At 37.3% G+C, this 15,921-nt stretch overlaps 1 protein-coding gene across 3 annotated transcripts in view; it reads right to left on the bottom strand.

The window, feature by feature from the left end:
* LOC121314774 (sodium-dependent dopamine transporter-like) overlaps positions 1 to 10,747 on the bottom strand; it is a 34,290-nt gene extending 23,543 nt beyond the window's left edge. Inside the window, exons 1-3 of one of the 3 annotated variants that reach the window (XM_041248440.1) lie at positions 10,424 to 10,747; positions 9,037 to 9,339; positions 2,185 to 2,316 (exon numbers count right to left, since the gene is read on the bottom strand). In XM_041248440.1, coding sequence (XP_041104374.1) covers positions 2,185 to 2,316; positions 9,037 to 9,322 — 418 coding nt within the window. In that variant the 5' untranslated portion in view covers positions 9,323 to 9,339; positions 10,424 to 10,747. The remainder of the gene's footprint in view (positions 1 to 2,184; positions 2,317 to 9,036; positions 9,340 to 10,423) is intronic. The other 2 variants (XM_041248442.1, XM_041248441.1) reach the window with 2 other exon arrangements.
* Positions 10,748 to 15,921: the final 5,174 nt, after the last annotated feature.

Genomic DNA, 15,921 nt, shown 5'->3' on the forward strand with positions numbered 1-15,921 from the left:
ATACATGTTTTCCTACAGAACCATAGCTTCAGCAATTCTGATCCTTACAGTCTAAGAATGGATCTAAATACTAGCACTTTGTGTTACTGATATAAAAATGATCTAGTCAAAATGTTTAGCACAGTAGATTTTTTTAAATACTGATAGGCTACCCCACTCATCTACATTTCCCCTACATAATATTCTTATAATAATGATACTACTGTACTACTATATAACAGGTTTTGTTGCTTTTTACAATTTGTAGCGCCTCTGTTAAACATATAACCAAACATACTTAAATATTCTAGCAGGCAAAAACATATACAAATTGTAACACTGGATGAAATTGCTATCGGAAAAAGAAGGCAGTCTTGACAGCACAGCACAATTCAATAACCAGTAGGCTCTTTATTTGCAGCAGCAGGTTCACAGCAAGTAACACAGCTCAGAGCACGCGTTTATCCACTCTCTGAATCCACACACACTCACACCCCTGATGCACTCTCTTTTATCCCCCTTTAGACCCAGACCCAGACCCAGAAAACACAAAGTTTATGAATTATGTGAGGCTCGACTAATCAGAGCCCACTGCCCTTTAACTAACAACAATGCAACAGATTATAACATTCCTCACCCAGTCAGAGTCCTGTACAGCCGCATTGGGTTCACATGAGCAGCATCTGGTGACCCCCGTGTAGACTGCCTGATCCAGCGCCAAGTTCCAGCACCCTGCCGCTTGGTGCAAGCAATCAAGTTCCTCAAGTTAAAAGCTCCATAATGCAATACTGCCACAGACAAAGCCAGTGGGCCTGCACCCGCCGCTACAATATATTAATATAAGTTTTGCCATTGATGATTACTGGGATAATCTTACATCAATTTCAAAACTGCTGCATTGACTATACGTACACAATGTCCTTCTCATAGGGGATGACCTCTGTTTGCCCACCATGAAGATCAAAGCTTAAAGCAATTGGCTATCCAATCACCAACACGAATAGACAACACAAGTGTACAAGGATGAACAAAAATATCTGAGTTTTGCAAAGGGCTTTGTTATTTATTTATGTATGTATGCACACTACTTCACATAAATAATGACTGTGGAGAGAGAGTGATGACTTTTTAAGCTGCGTGGAAACCCGGCCATTGTCTGCCTTTTCTGTTTTTCTTTTGACACAATACGGATCTACTGTGTGTTAATAATCATAAAATAACAACTCAAAAAGCAGTCTAAAACAACAGAAAAAAGAACCCCCCCCCCCCCACACACTCATACTGTGAACTTTAAATTATGACAGTAAGTCAAAATCAGTTCAAGTTAAAAACTTCCAGGTTTGTACCCCATGTGGGTCAGTCATAGTACTATTGTTACACTAATAAAAGTTGAAGAAAAAGTCTGCAGTAGCATTCCAGAACTGCAGCAAACACAGTCAGCACAGAGGAAGTGAGAGTAGGAAGGAAATGTGTTGAAATTGGCATTGAAAGCAATGTCAGCGAAGGTATGGAAGCTTGAGCAAGTTTAAGTGTTCAAATTAAATTGCGTCCCTTATCCACTGAACTTCAGTTTAGTACAGCATGCTTCTAGCCAAATGGAATACAATGTCTAGCCAACAGAGTTTTGAACCAGTGAGGTAGACATGAGAAATCTGGGAGAAAATCTAAAACTGAAGTTCAGAACTACCTGGGACAAACCAATACATAAGGACCCTGGTCACAACTGTTATAGATCGGATCTATATCCAGATGCATTTAAGAACAATGACTACCATTCAAAGATGTTCCCAAAATAAAACCATCATTTATATGCACATGTTATAAGGCAACTTTAAGAAAGGCCTTAAAGAGTGTTTAAAAATTTTGCTGAGGTTTAACAGTACTTTAAAAATGAGAATAAACCCTCACTAAAACAGTTGGAAAATGATTTCTGAACTGCAAACTTAATAAATTAAATTAATCAAAATGGGCTTTAAAAAAAACCTTTAACAAAACATTCCTAAAACAGTCTCTGAAGTTTTTTGAAAAGGTCAGTTAATTTGCATTGTTTTCCTTTAAAAAACTAAAATCTCTGAAATTGTTGATGACTTAAAAAATTAGAGCACTAGAAAATCAGATTGGTTGAAAGTAAAAATAGGTTGTTAATTCAACAAGTAAAGGTACAATTTGTAAGGTATTATGCATTACACATGCTTCAAGTGTTACCTTTGAACAGGGGGCATATCTTCCAGACACCAGCAGCTCCTTCACGGTTGTACTGCCCCAATGCCAGCTCCATGTAGAAGAGGGGCATTCCAGCAATAACCATGAAGAACAGGTAGGGGACAAGAAATGCTCCTGGAGGGAATAAACAGCACACAAAATCATAAAAGCATGTAAATTACAAGAATGACCATAGGGCGAAATACAAGCATGTTCAAACAGTAGCAAATCATAATTTATTTATTACAAATGGTCAGGTCAGTTGCTAAAACTGATATAATGGACATTGTAATCATTACTGAATTTGTAATGATTGGTATAATATAATATGGTGGAAAAGTAAATTACCACAAAAAACCTAAATATTACCATCACTGTCCCCTGAAAGAAATCCTTTGGTAATTTTCTGTAGCAAAGTGAAGTACCATATACTAAAACAAAGCTTTCTGATTTCCTTACAGGTAAAATTGGGTGACATTGGTGCAATTTTCATGGAAAAAGAAAAACAAGTCTCATCATTCTATGTGTGTTTCCATATAGTTTTCTTTTAGGCAGAGAAATTATCCTTCCAAATGCAAATAACCTAATTAATATTAAAATATGGGAGGGTATATTTAAATGTTTTTGTCTGACTTCCAATTTACAGTTGCTCGACTACTGATATCGTACAGCTTTCTTAAACTGGGTTTCAACAATTTTTTTAGGATGTGTTAAAGCACTGCAAGTGCAGCGTGCCTTATTTGTCCATATCGCATTTCACAAATATTAATAAAAAAACAACATTCCATAATAATGCGCCATGTACTATCCTTGTTTTATGTGCTAAACATTTTTTGACTGCATATATATTTATTATAAACCCATTAGTAGAACCTTTTGTGTATTTCAGGGGGCTGGAGCCGGGACCCCTCCCCTGTGTCATCCCACGAAAATATCTGTCAGTCAACCTTTAATTACCTGTCATTCACCCTAATTCTCGTCTTGCTTTTCAGTTTGTGTTTACCACGTAGACTTGCAGATCCAATCTTAAAACAAACCTCGTTTTCAATTGGTTTAAAAGTGATTACTCACCGAGGCAGCTTTCATTTTCATCTGACTCAGATGAAGAATTTTTCTCTCCTGGCTGTCTTCCTTCAACAAATAATCCACCCGAAAAACTTTCAAAGAAATCCGCCCGTCCTGCTTCTCCTCCATTTTACAATGCTGTTGCTTCAACCTCTGCTTATACATCTGTGCCCACTGCCATTCCTCTTCGCCGCTTTAAACACATTAGACCTCAGGGTGATTCTCCAGAGCAACTTTTTTACAAAGATTGACCCATTGAGAAACTCGTGAAAGGTCTTTTGAAAAAAGGATTGCCCATTGAAGCAAGGAGCAACCAGGCTGCTTTATTTGTTTCATATTACAATTCCATATCTGCCAAGCCTGTTTTTCCTCCTCAAAAGACTCAGCAGAGATCCAAATTAGTCTGTTCACGCGCCACCCCTGCTTCATTGCAAGCTTTTGCATTTCAGCGACTACAACGCCTCAGTTTTCAATTTCATCTGATCCTTTCTCCGATTTGCTTTATCAGATTTTTAACAATATCAAGCAACTCATTCACCCTCTTTCCACCCCAGTTTCTACAGTACCTAATCGCCTGGATGTGCTAAACAGCAGGATCCCTCGCTTGGAAACAGCAGCCATTACTTCCTCATCAGTGGCAACAACAACAGTGTTTGTCCATCCCACTGTTTCAGCCATGCCCACACCTACTCTAGAGTTGCCAATCTTCACTCTAATGACCGCCTCTGGTTTAGGAACCTCCTCTGCTTCAGTTGTGCATCGCCACTTTCACTCTCCTCAACTGAGATGCAATATTATCAAAGATAAATATGTTAATTTGGTCTCTATTCTTATTGCAATCTCAGAATTTCTTGATCACAGTGTAGTTGACTGTGGAGATCTGTCTGTTACTTCAAAATCTCTGAGATTCTCGGCTGTGTAAAAAACTCACTCTTAGAGAATTTGTGCTTTCATTTTCTGTTTTTTGCAGTGGTGGAATCTTTCATTTGCTCTTCTCTCGTTGATATTATTCCATTAAACAAAGTATTGCTAGTATGCCTAGAGTGGGGGCCACCTCTCCACCTGTACCACCAGAGGTTTCCTCCCACAAAAAGGCAGGGTTTTTTCTCTTTGCCGAGTGGCTAGATTAGCAGTTGCGGGGAGCCAGGGGTCCTCTTTTGGGGGCAAGTGAAGCTCACTTCCCAACCCTAGAAGCCAACTTCATCACCTCACCCTCTGAGAGGAGGTTACCACTGCCCAGAGGGGACCCCTGGCCAAAAAAATATAATTATATTTTGTTTTCCATTCTCCTGCTTACATTTATTAATTTGTACCTGTGCCAGTCTCCCCCTTCAGAGAGCAAAGCTTGATCCCAACTTTCGAGCTAGTCATTTGACTCAACTTATCGAAGGTGGCTCTTATGCATTATCCCTGCATAGATTGCAATGCTCTCCATGCAGCCCTGGAGTGTCAGCAGAGTCTAACCTCTCTCAACTAGATGACTCAGTAAGCCAGGGAGATCTGAGTTCTTCCTCTATCCTTCCTTAGTTCCCCTTAGGGAAATCCATCACTTACTGGTCTTCGAGGTCGATCGATTCGGCCTCACCTCAGCAAGGGTGGTTCTCTGAGTAGTCAAGGGGATACCTTGAGCACTTTGTTTTTATTCTAGTAGCCCCTTTACGCAGGCCTGGCTCCTGCCTCGTGAATATATTATTATTATTATTATTAATAATAATAATAATAATAATAATAATAATAATAATAATAATAATAATAATATTATAATAGTATTATTAGTCTAATCAGTAAATCTTTTATCCAAAGTGACAGACTAGGGTGAACCGTAGCTTCAGCAAATCGCAGTCATTTACGGAACCATATAGTCTAAAATAACAGCCCATTATCTTAATGATATAAAAATGATCCAGTCAAAATATTTAGTATAGTACATTTTGAAAATATTGGTAGTAAATCAGGCTGCCCTACTTGCCGCATTTCTCACTACATATTATTGTTGTAATAATAATAATAATAATAATAATAATAATAATAATAATAATAACACATACCAAATCCGAATCCCCCAGTGACACTATGTATATATGTATAACACACACACACACACACACACACACACACACACACACACACACAGATGAACCTGCTTTATATCATGATTGCCATGCAGGCATAATTCATGATATAAACCAGGTTTCACGTTTACCTATGACAGCACATTACGAGTGCGAGAAAAAAAGAATGCAAACTAATGGTGAATTAAAGAGCAGTGATTTAATACTTTACATTTAAACAAATGCATTTAGTTTACTACAGGACAAATACGTTTTGTATGATTAACTGGAACGAAACAGTTTGTGTCATTATCTAAAAAAGGCATGAATTGGCAACTGATGAGAAATATCAATTAAGCATTACACTTGGTGTTTTTTTGTGAATATGTTAAAAAAGAAAAAATTGGTGACGTTGGTGTTTTGTAACTGAACTGTATCCTGTTAAGACCGCCCATGCAGCATTTGACAGGCTGCACAAATTGTCAGTTTCTCAGCCATGATGATTATTAGTTGTTAATTGCGTTAGAAATTAATTCTAACCTGTGGTTACTTAGTAAAACCCAGCCATGCAGCAATTGACAGGCTGCACAAAATATGACAATAAGCTGGTTTGTGAGGTGATATTAAGAGAGGTTATTTCTCAAAAAAAATCGTGATAATAAATGGGCAATCACAAAGATAACAAAAGTAAGTGTAAAGGGCTTCGCTATTTATTTATCTTGTCGTATTTTTTTATTTTGTACTAGCTTCAATATTTTATATAACATTGCTCATCAAACAACTTAACTATTAAGCTCTTTTTTTGAGTCAAATGTCAATAATCTGAAATGTTCAATAAATGGTGTCAGGTAAAAAAAAAAAAGAAAAATATGAAACCCCTTGTACCGTATGCTTATTTTTTCCTATTTGGTCAAAGAAGCTTGCCAATAAAAGATTCCTTGGTATAGCCATCAGCTATAGCAGAAAGTTGCAAAAGGTTGTGTCACAAACACAAGTGTTGTAAGAATAATGTAAGACTTCTGGACATGTTTCGATGACAGAAGAACTGAGTTTATGGTCAATGTTATGTCTTTTTAGTGTGAGAAGGAGATTTACCCATCCTTTAAAGTCGTACAATGTTTTAGATGTGCACTTCATACAGAGCATGGAACGTGCGTGGTATGTGCATGCTATGTCACATAAATAATGACTGTGGAGAGAGAGTGATGACTTTCCTTTCTAAGCTGCATGGAAACACTCCCATTGTGGGAAACCAATGATCCAATGAACAATCCTTTTGCTTATGAAGTAAATTGGAGAAACAGAAATAGGTCATGACAGGCACGGTCCAGTTTGGATTCAATTTTATACCATTACAGTTAAATAGAAGCTTGGGGTTCAATTCAATAAAGGTAATAATGCATAGGAATTGATTTCTTTCAGCTACAAATATTCTACTTATTCTTTAAATAGGTGAGAAATTAATCAAATACATTTTAAAGACTTTCACAATTTGTATTTATTGAACTATGCCTAATATTAACAACTTTTTGTTTAAAAAATAATAAAATAATGTCACTCAACATTTTTTAGACTGGTCATTTCAGTTGTCTTCCATTTATCCTCTGTTAAATCAATCTTGCCTGAGAGAAGACTTCACTTTGAGTGATGACATTTTCTTGGGCTATTACCTCTGCAACTTGTAGCCAGCAACTGAGCTTACTAAAATCACTGAACATGACATGAAAGCTCAAGTACCCAGCCATTTTATTTAAAAAAAAAAAGAAATAAAAAGGAATTACAGTATTTTATAATTATTGATATAATTTTAAATTTAAACCTGACATTTCCAAAAGGTGTCACATTAAGATAAATTTGTAGTCTTGTTAGATAATCACTACTACGACTACTAGTAGAAGTAGTAAAACAATGTATTAATTTCTTTATGGACATAAATATTTATGTATTCATTCATTCATATGTCGTGATTATATGTAAAATGCAAGTGTATTATTTTGTGGAACCTCTATTGTCGATTGCTGAAGTGAAAATAATGAACACCTGATGCATGCCACTTTCTGTTCAAATTGGTTCAACTGCTATCCCTCTTCACCATTGTTCGAATTAAGATAATAACCCCTCTGGTCTCGAGCTGCAGACAACAAACCTTCCTAATAGCTTTATTCAGTAGATGGGGAGCCAGGGAAAATCAACTAAGGCATTTCACAATGTAGTATTTAGGGAATTGTACCATATTTTCTTTATTTAAATAAAATAGTACACAGTTAATAGTACATAGTTAATAAAATATAAAAAATGTATAGTTTATTCATATTCCAATGAAATTAAATGAAAACATTTCTTTTTTCATGGATAGATTTTATACTTTCACTCAAGCTAACATCGAGGAACATGCTGTCAATTTCAAATTTTAAACACCACTTGAAGCACCTAATTGGTAAGAACTATTTTCCTCATGAAAAGCGCTATTGAAAACATGAGATGGTGAAGTAAGTTAAACATTCTGGTAAATCTCGTTAATTGAATAGGGACCTACATTCTTTGTTACAGGATTGTTGTTTTTGTGGAGGGAAAGAAAGGTTAAATACAATTTACTCAGAAAAAGAAGGCTACTTGTCAGCTCTTTTTTTATTTTAAAGAACTAGCCGTACAATGAAATATGATGAATAGTAACTTATATAACATTCCATGATAATAGCAGGATTTACGATGCTTCGTATTTTTTAACTCTGTAGTAAACATTTGGGCTATGTTCTGTAATTTTTTTGGTCCTATCACTTTATACAATATCTACTCATTCTTTGGATAGCATTTGAAGGTTTGTATTTCCTACAGTTTTTTATTCTAAGAAAACAAATGCTGTACAACTTCTAGCAGGTTGGGAAATAGACACACGCACGCACACACACACACACACACACACACACACACACACACACACGCACGCACAATAGGACCTCAGTTTTATGTCTCATCTGAAGGATGGGCACATGATAAAGTGACTTGCATATTAATACATAGATATAAAATACATATTTGTTTACACTACTGTATTTTTATTTATACATTTATTTCTCTACTCCCTCCCAAAAAACGACTCAATACAAGCCAATTGGTGTAGTTTTCTTTTTTTGTAAATTAAGGCGGCAAAGAAAGACTTACAATTTTAGGAGAATGATTGCTAGTGATTAGTTAATAAATATAAAACTGTTTTAACAGAAGTATTAATGTTAAAAAAGGAGAGATGCCTAAGATGAAAGAAATAGATGGTGGGCTTAGTCAGTATTTATTTGTTCTATATGGTCACATAAACCATTCTTAAGAAAACTCTTGAAGTTTTTAATGATCATTGCTCTGTTTACTGAACAAGCTTTGTCCATTAAATCTGCCCCAGTACAACAGCAAAATTCTTTTAAGGAACCATTCGAGTCCTGCAGATATGCACAAAACAATTTCCTTTTTACCTGTCCTTTCAATAAAAATAAATACAATAAGGAGTCCTTTAAAAATAAATCCTGCAGAACAGGGTATTTGGAAAAAGTAGTAAACAATGTTTAACAGGTGTTTAAGTCAGAGATTACAATTGATTAATGTTGAATGCCCCTTACAAGTGGCTTTCAGCTCTGCAGGGGAAGCTACAGCACTATAACATCTCTCGTCAACAAGAGCGCCATCCATTTTGCTGTGTTTACTCCCCCACCTGCACAAACAGATAAGGCTGGGTTAGACTTAGCCTTACCTCCTCCATTTTTGTAGCACAGATACGGGAACCTCCAGACATTTGCCAGGTCCACTGCGAATCCGATCACAGAGAGGAGGAAATCAATCTTCTTTGCCCAGGTCTCTCTCTCCTCTGTGCCAGTGGTAGTCTGAGTTGGGTTGATCAGGGTGGAATTGGTAAACTGGACCCCATTCTGCTCCTTCACCAGAATCAGCTCCACCTCTTTGGGACCCATGTCGTTTGACTGCCTGGCTGGAGCAACCACTGAAGACATCTGTCCAACTGGTAGTCTGCCTTTGATCATGGGGATATCTTAGCACCCTGAGAGAAGATTCACAGTCCTGACAGCACACACAGTCACACCTTTAACCTAGAATTGAACAAAATAATCCCTCCATGGCAAGATTCAGTTTTACCTACCGACTCATGCAGTAGTGCAAAAACTTAGCATCCTTCTGTAGTGAATTTTACTCTCAATATAGCCATGAATGGTAAAAAATGCATCCTGTACGTGTTTCGTTGTGTGCTGTCGACCAATGAACTTAATTCAAAATGATATGATGGAGAATCATAATAATGGTGTGTGTATATATATATATATATATATATAGCATCTTATATAAATATATATTATATATATATAATATATATATATATCAAAAAATATCAAAAATAAAAAATTGTAGTAAAGTATTGGGATCATGACACGTTTCTTGTGCAAATATGAAAACTTTTAAAAGGCCGATATGCCTATCCCGGATAGGGACCAAGACCTTTCAAGCCATTCATTAATTATTTTAATATTAATTTCAAAATAAAATTTTAAAAATAGTGAAATCAATTGGAGAATAGATCTACATCTAAACATAATAGTGACAAAAAATGGACTGAAAACTCTCTCAAACCTCTGGAACGAAAAATAATAATTAAAAAAATCTATAAAAAAACTAAATGTGTAACCTTTCACAGTTGTACATTTATGGTTTATATTGCTATAGAATGCAGTGTTTGAATAACCCTTGTTATTATTGCATATTCATTATCTATCACTGTTGGGGAAAAAAGTTCTAAGAAAATTATAGGATTCCTTGTATTAAATATAGATATTAATAAATATAGACACGTACATATAACATTATTTATTTGATTTAAAAAATTGTGAATGTAGTTTGTTAAATATCTAACAGTGTGGAAACACAAACAACATAATGAAATGTTATAAATGGATACATTTGCAATATATTAATTTCTAACAACTTGTTTGCCTTTTTTTAAAAAATTTTTTAGAATGGTATTAATCATTTACATTAGAGTTTGTTTTTACATATATATATATATATATATATATATATATATATATATATATATATATATATATATATATATATATATATATGTTTCTTACCTTAGATGTGAAGGGAATCTGTTCTTCTTCAAACAGTTTTCTAGGATTTCCAGTAAGGATTGGTTTGTCCTTGTTGAAGTTCAATGTAATACCGTATATCTAAAGTGTATAATTTAAACCATACTTAACAGACCCTAGGAACTTCTGAACTTGCCTCCAAGCACTGCAAAGTCTGCACTGAAAGTTGCTTAATAAAGCCTTTGTTTAGTAAAATCAGTTGTTCACCAGTATTTTCCAGTTGATGGTTGTTAGATTCCTAAGAAATGGAAAAACCTTTTTGGGTGCTCAGCAGTTCCTTTGGGGGGCACTGGAATGGTCTGTTAAAAGATTCAGAGGTGCCACAGTACAAATATAAGCCAGGCACATACACACTCCCCCCCCCCCCCTCTCTCTTCGCTCTCTCTCTCTCTCTCTCTCTCTTTCTCTCTCTCAAATCACTTGCTCCCCCCACACACACACACTTAGCATCTGGAAGCTATAACACCACCCCTCCCTCACTACATCAATCCACCGTAATAAACAAGAACAATATCAGAAACAACCTGCCCCTCCAATGTGGCCATGTTATTATAATAATAATGCCGGTCTTTAGTCTTTTGTTGACCTGTTTTGGTTTCTTTATCACTATAGGGACCAAGGCACTGGCAATTTTCAAAAGTCAGACAAGGATTCCCATCGACAAATCAAGATATTTAACTGTAAATGGATTCATTTTTTTAGAGTTTGATATAGAAGACCACCTTTTTGGGAAAGCACTACTTGACATGCACTTTAGGTGAAATACTATAAGGAGGCTTGTTGCAGGTTGCAGTACACCTCACCACACATTTTGTAGCTAGGGAGAGTTAAACAGGTGACATGCACAGGCAATTAGAGATCAAGCTGCAGGTTATTGTTTTAGTTTTTAAAGCAAATTGCTGCATCTCAGTCTGAAAGAAAACAAGCTCCATGAGCTACGATTTGGATATAAGCGAACATTTATGGCTTTCTACTGCACAAGGAATATCGATTGAGGTTCAATTGCGTCCTGACACTTGTCATTGTGTCTTTCAAACTCTGGATTGCAATAAAAAGGCACAGTAACAAATATGCATGCTATTGTTGAGAATATAACTTTTCAAGGTACTACCACATTATTATTATTATTATTATTATTATTATTATTATTATTATTATAACCATATATTAATCACATTTTATTGAAATTAATTATTTTAATAATTGTATATTTTACTTGTCAATAATAATAATAATAATAATAATAATAATAATAATAATAATAATAATAATAATAATAATAATAATAAATCCATTATCATTAACTACTTAATCCTTTACAGGGTTACAGTGAGCTGGACCCTAACCTGGCAGACACAGGGCACAAGGCGGGACTACACCCTGGATGGGACGCCAGTCCGTTGCAGGGCACCACACACGGCAATTTAGAGTGACCAATCAACCTGAACAGCAAGCCTTTGGACTGGGAAGAAACCGGAGTACCGGGAGAAAGAAGTCATGGAATGCCCCTGGTTATATTATTAATTACTATCAGGGCTGAAAAAAGTGAAATATTTATAATTTTATTGGCATAAAGTTTAGAGAATAGGAAACCATAGCTAACAGTATATAACACTGAACAAAAATCTAAACGCAACATGTAACAATTTCAAAGATTTTCCTGAGTTACAGTTCATATAAGGAAATCAGTCAATTGAAATAAATTCATTAGGCCCTAATCTATGGATTTCACATGACTGGGAATACAGATGTGCATCTGTTGGTCACAGATACCTTAAAAAAAAAGGTAGGGGTGTGGATCAGAAAACCAGTCAGTATCTGGTGTGACCACCATTTGCCTCATGTAGCACGACACATCTCCTTCACATAGAGTTGATCAGGCTGTTGATTGTGGCCTGTGGAATGTTGTCCCACTCCTCTTCAATGGCTGTGCTTCAATGCTCAATGGGTGACATGTCTGGTGAGTATGCAGGCATGGAAGAACTGGAACATTTACAGCTTCCAGGAATTATGTACAGAATCTTGTGACATGGGGCCATGCATTATCATACTGAAACATGAGGTGATGGCGCGGATGAATGGCACGACAATGGGCCTCAGGATTTTATCACGGTATCCCTGTGCATTCAAATTGCCATCGATAAAATGCAATTGTGTTCATTGTGTGTAGCTTATGCCTGCCCATACCATAACCTCACCGCTACCATGGGGCACTCTGTTCACAACGTTGACATCAGCAAACCGCTCGCCCACACGACGCCATACACGTTGTCTGCTATCTGCCAATTACAGTTGAAACCGGGATTCATCCGTGAAGAGTAAACTTCTCCAGCGTGCCAGTGGCCATCAAAAGTGAGCATTTGCCCACTGAAGTTGGTTACGACGCCGAACTGCAGTCAGGTCAAGACCCTGGTGAGGACGACGAGCACGCAGATGAGCTTCCCTGAGACAGTTTCTGACAGTTTGTGCAGAAATTCTTCGGATGTGCAAACCCACAGTTTCATCAGCTGTCCGAGTGGCTGGTCTCAAACGATCCCACAGGTGAAGATGCCAGATGTGGAGGTCCTGGGTTGGCGTGGTTACACGTGGTCTGCGGTTGTGAGGCCAGTTGGACGTACTGCCAAATTCTCTAAAATGACGTTGGAGGCGTCTTGTGGAAGAGAAATGAACATTCAATTCTCTGGCAACAGCTCTGGTGGACATCCCTGCAGTTAGCATGCCAATTGCATGCTCCCTCAAAACTTGAGACATCTGTGGCATTTTGTTGTGTGACAAAACTGCACATTTTACTGGCCTTTTATTGTCCCCAGCACAAGGTGCACCTGTGTAATGATCATGCTGTTTAATCAACTTGTTGATATGCCACACCTGTCAGGTGGATGGATTATCTTGGCAAAGGAGAAATGCTCACTAACAGGGATGTAAAAAAAATTGTGCACAAAATCTGAGCAAAATCAGCTTTTTGTGTGTATGGAAAATTTCTGGGACCTTTTATTTCAGCTCACGAAACATGGGACCAACACTTTACATGTTGCATTCATATTTTTGTTTAGTGTAAATTATATATGTTATATATTAATATCAGATTAATTTAAAGAAATATTTAAACTGAATTTATTCCAGGAGGATCCTGTATAGTACATTTGTAAAATGGTTTTGCTCAAATGGAAAAGATTCCAGGAGCAATGCGAGAAAAGACAGATTCAAAGAAGCATTGGACATGCTGTTGAGTTTGTCTACATTTGGAGTACTGGAGCCATTTTCAATCAATAAGATTCAGTTGAAACACAGGAACAGTTTATTGCCCTGGACTGTGCTACTCCTCCTGACATCAGAAGCCCATACCAATAAAGCAAGCCCATCAGAACATAAAAGTAGAATTTCATTTATCAAGGGTCCCAACCTGATAATTAATAACAAGTCTGTGTACCAGTTAGAGGTAAGCTAGAACTTGAAACTCATGACTTCAATTATCTTGTTAATTATCTTCTAATGTGTACACAGAACTATAAACTATAATGCAGCATTATTGTTCATGCCCCTGCAGTGTAATGTTTGCTCTCACTCTCTCTCTCGCCCTTACCTGCCCTTTCCAAACATCTCATTACCTTTGATGGTAATTTCTCTCAATTCAATAAATGGTAATGCTAGGATTTTAAAGGTCCTCCATTTTTTGTCAGTAATTGAACAAGACAGAATAACCTATATTCAGAATAATGGAAAATAAAAACCAGACAGACAGAGGAAATTAACAGCACATGAGCATGCACACATGCACACACACACACACACACACACACACACACACACACACACACACACCACTGGTGTTCAGTGAAAGAGAAGCATTCCTTGTTAATATTAAGCACATGCAAACTATTCAGTTTACTGTTTGTATTTCTACTCAGCTGGCAGCAAAGCTGCAGTTAGCTGTAAATCATAGAACATCCTGTTAAACCAAACCATGCATCCTTAACAGTTAACCATTTCTCTGAAGATAGGAATGTAGTTCTTGTGAAACCATACATTATGATTGATGATGCGACATGCATGCATTCCTTTCTCTAAACTTGCCGTTTTTTTCAGCCCTGATAGTAATCAATAATATAACCAGTGGCGTTCCATGACTTGTTTAGCAACGTATGCAACAACTTTTTACATGACATAAAAATATTTTCTAACCTTAATTTTCTACTGAAATTGAAATTCCATTCATCTGTCTAAACTGTAGAAATCCAGTACTCAGCACAGATTCCTAAGCAGCTCATTTTCAATTGTATAGTTTCAAGGTGGACAGGCGTTCACCAGCCTGGGTGTTCCGTGTGAATGTCTTTTTCTGCTTTAAAGTTGAAAAAGATCTTTCCACCTTGGACGTTCCAGTCTGCTGGATTTTCCACCACACTTTCAAAAAGTTCTATTAGAGCTTTGCTCTGCTTAACAGTTTGTACAAGCCTCAAGTGAAAATGTCACCTAGTGGTAGTTAGGGAATAGTTAGAATGAATGCTGCCAACTTGTTGACCTCAGAAAAGCAAGTTTGTAAGTGCAGCATATGCATGGTTTCCTACAAGTCAAACACACCTTTCCCTCGCAGGTGATCTGAGTTATACACAGCCCACAGTTCAGCATGAAACTGACTACTGCCAAAAACATTCAGATAGGGTGCTTCCACAGCTTTCATTGCATCAACTGGAAAATGTGTCTGGAACTCCGTGAATTTGTTTTGGATTCGGCAACTGGACAAACTCAAGTTTCTCTACACTTTCCAATCTTATTGACAGTGGTTCACTGATGTTGTCAATGATGTAAAAAAAAAACCCTGTAACAGGGAGAGATCTGTGCTGACTTTGCTGACGTGTTCACGGGCTGCAGGAAGAGGGTGGCAGTCATCCAACAACCGCTTGTGAGTCATGGCAGTGACACGGGGAGGTGGGAAAGTGGGTGTGTGGACTTTCCCCCTCTCTGAATGGCTGAGAGGCACGTCTTGGGAGATTGTTAGCCCTATAAATTAATGCTCTGTTGTTTCCTCAGATCTGCCCTGTTAAACGCGCCGAGAGTGCGGAAGCGCTGGTCAACGACCGAGAACCAGTGGGAGAGAAAGAAACAGAGGTTCAGAGCAAGACATTGAGGTCGGGGAACCCTTGGGCAGACCCCTGATTAGTATATCTGAGCAGGCTAGTGAGCCGACAGTGTAGGACGGTGATCTGGGTCGCACGGCAGCGGCAACCGGGATATCGCTGCAAAATGCAGCACCTTTTCTTTGTAGTTTTTGTTACTGTTTTATTTTCCCTGTTTCTTTGCACCTTCTGTTTTGAATTATTGTTTTGAAGCACTTGCAAGGGCGCCGGTATTGTGTACCATCGCTTGGTATGCCCATGGTTCTGTTTACCATCGTTGGTAAATCAGACCACGGACCCACAGCGCCATCTGCGGGACTAAAGATAAAACAGCACCCTGAAATAAAACTGGGCACCTGTGCGGTG

This window comes from Polyodon spathula, chromosome 4 (assembly GCF_017654505.1).
Source record: "Polyodon spathula isolate WHYD16114869_AA chromosome 4, ASM1765450v1, whole genome shotgun sequence".
Taxonomy (NCBI): domain Eukaryota; kingdom Metazoa; phylum Chordata; class Actinopteri; order Acipenseriformes; family Polyodontidae; genus Polyodon; species Polyodon spathula.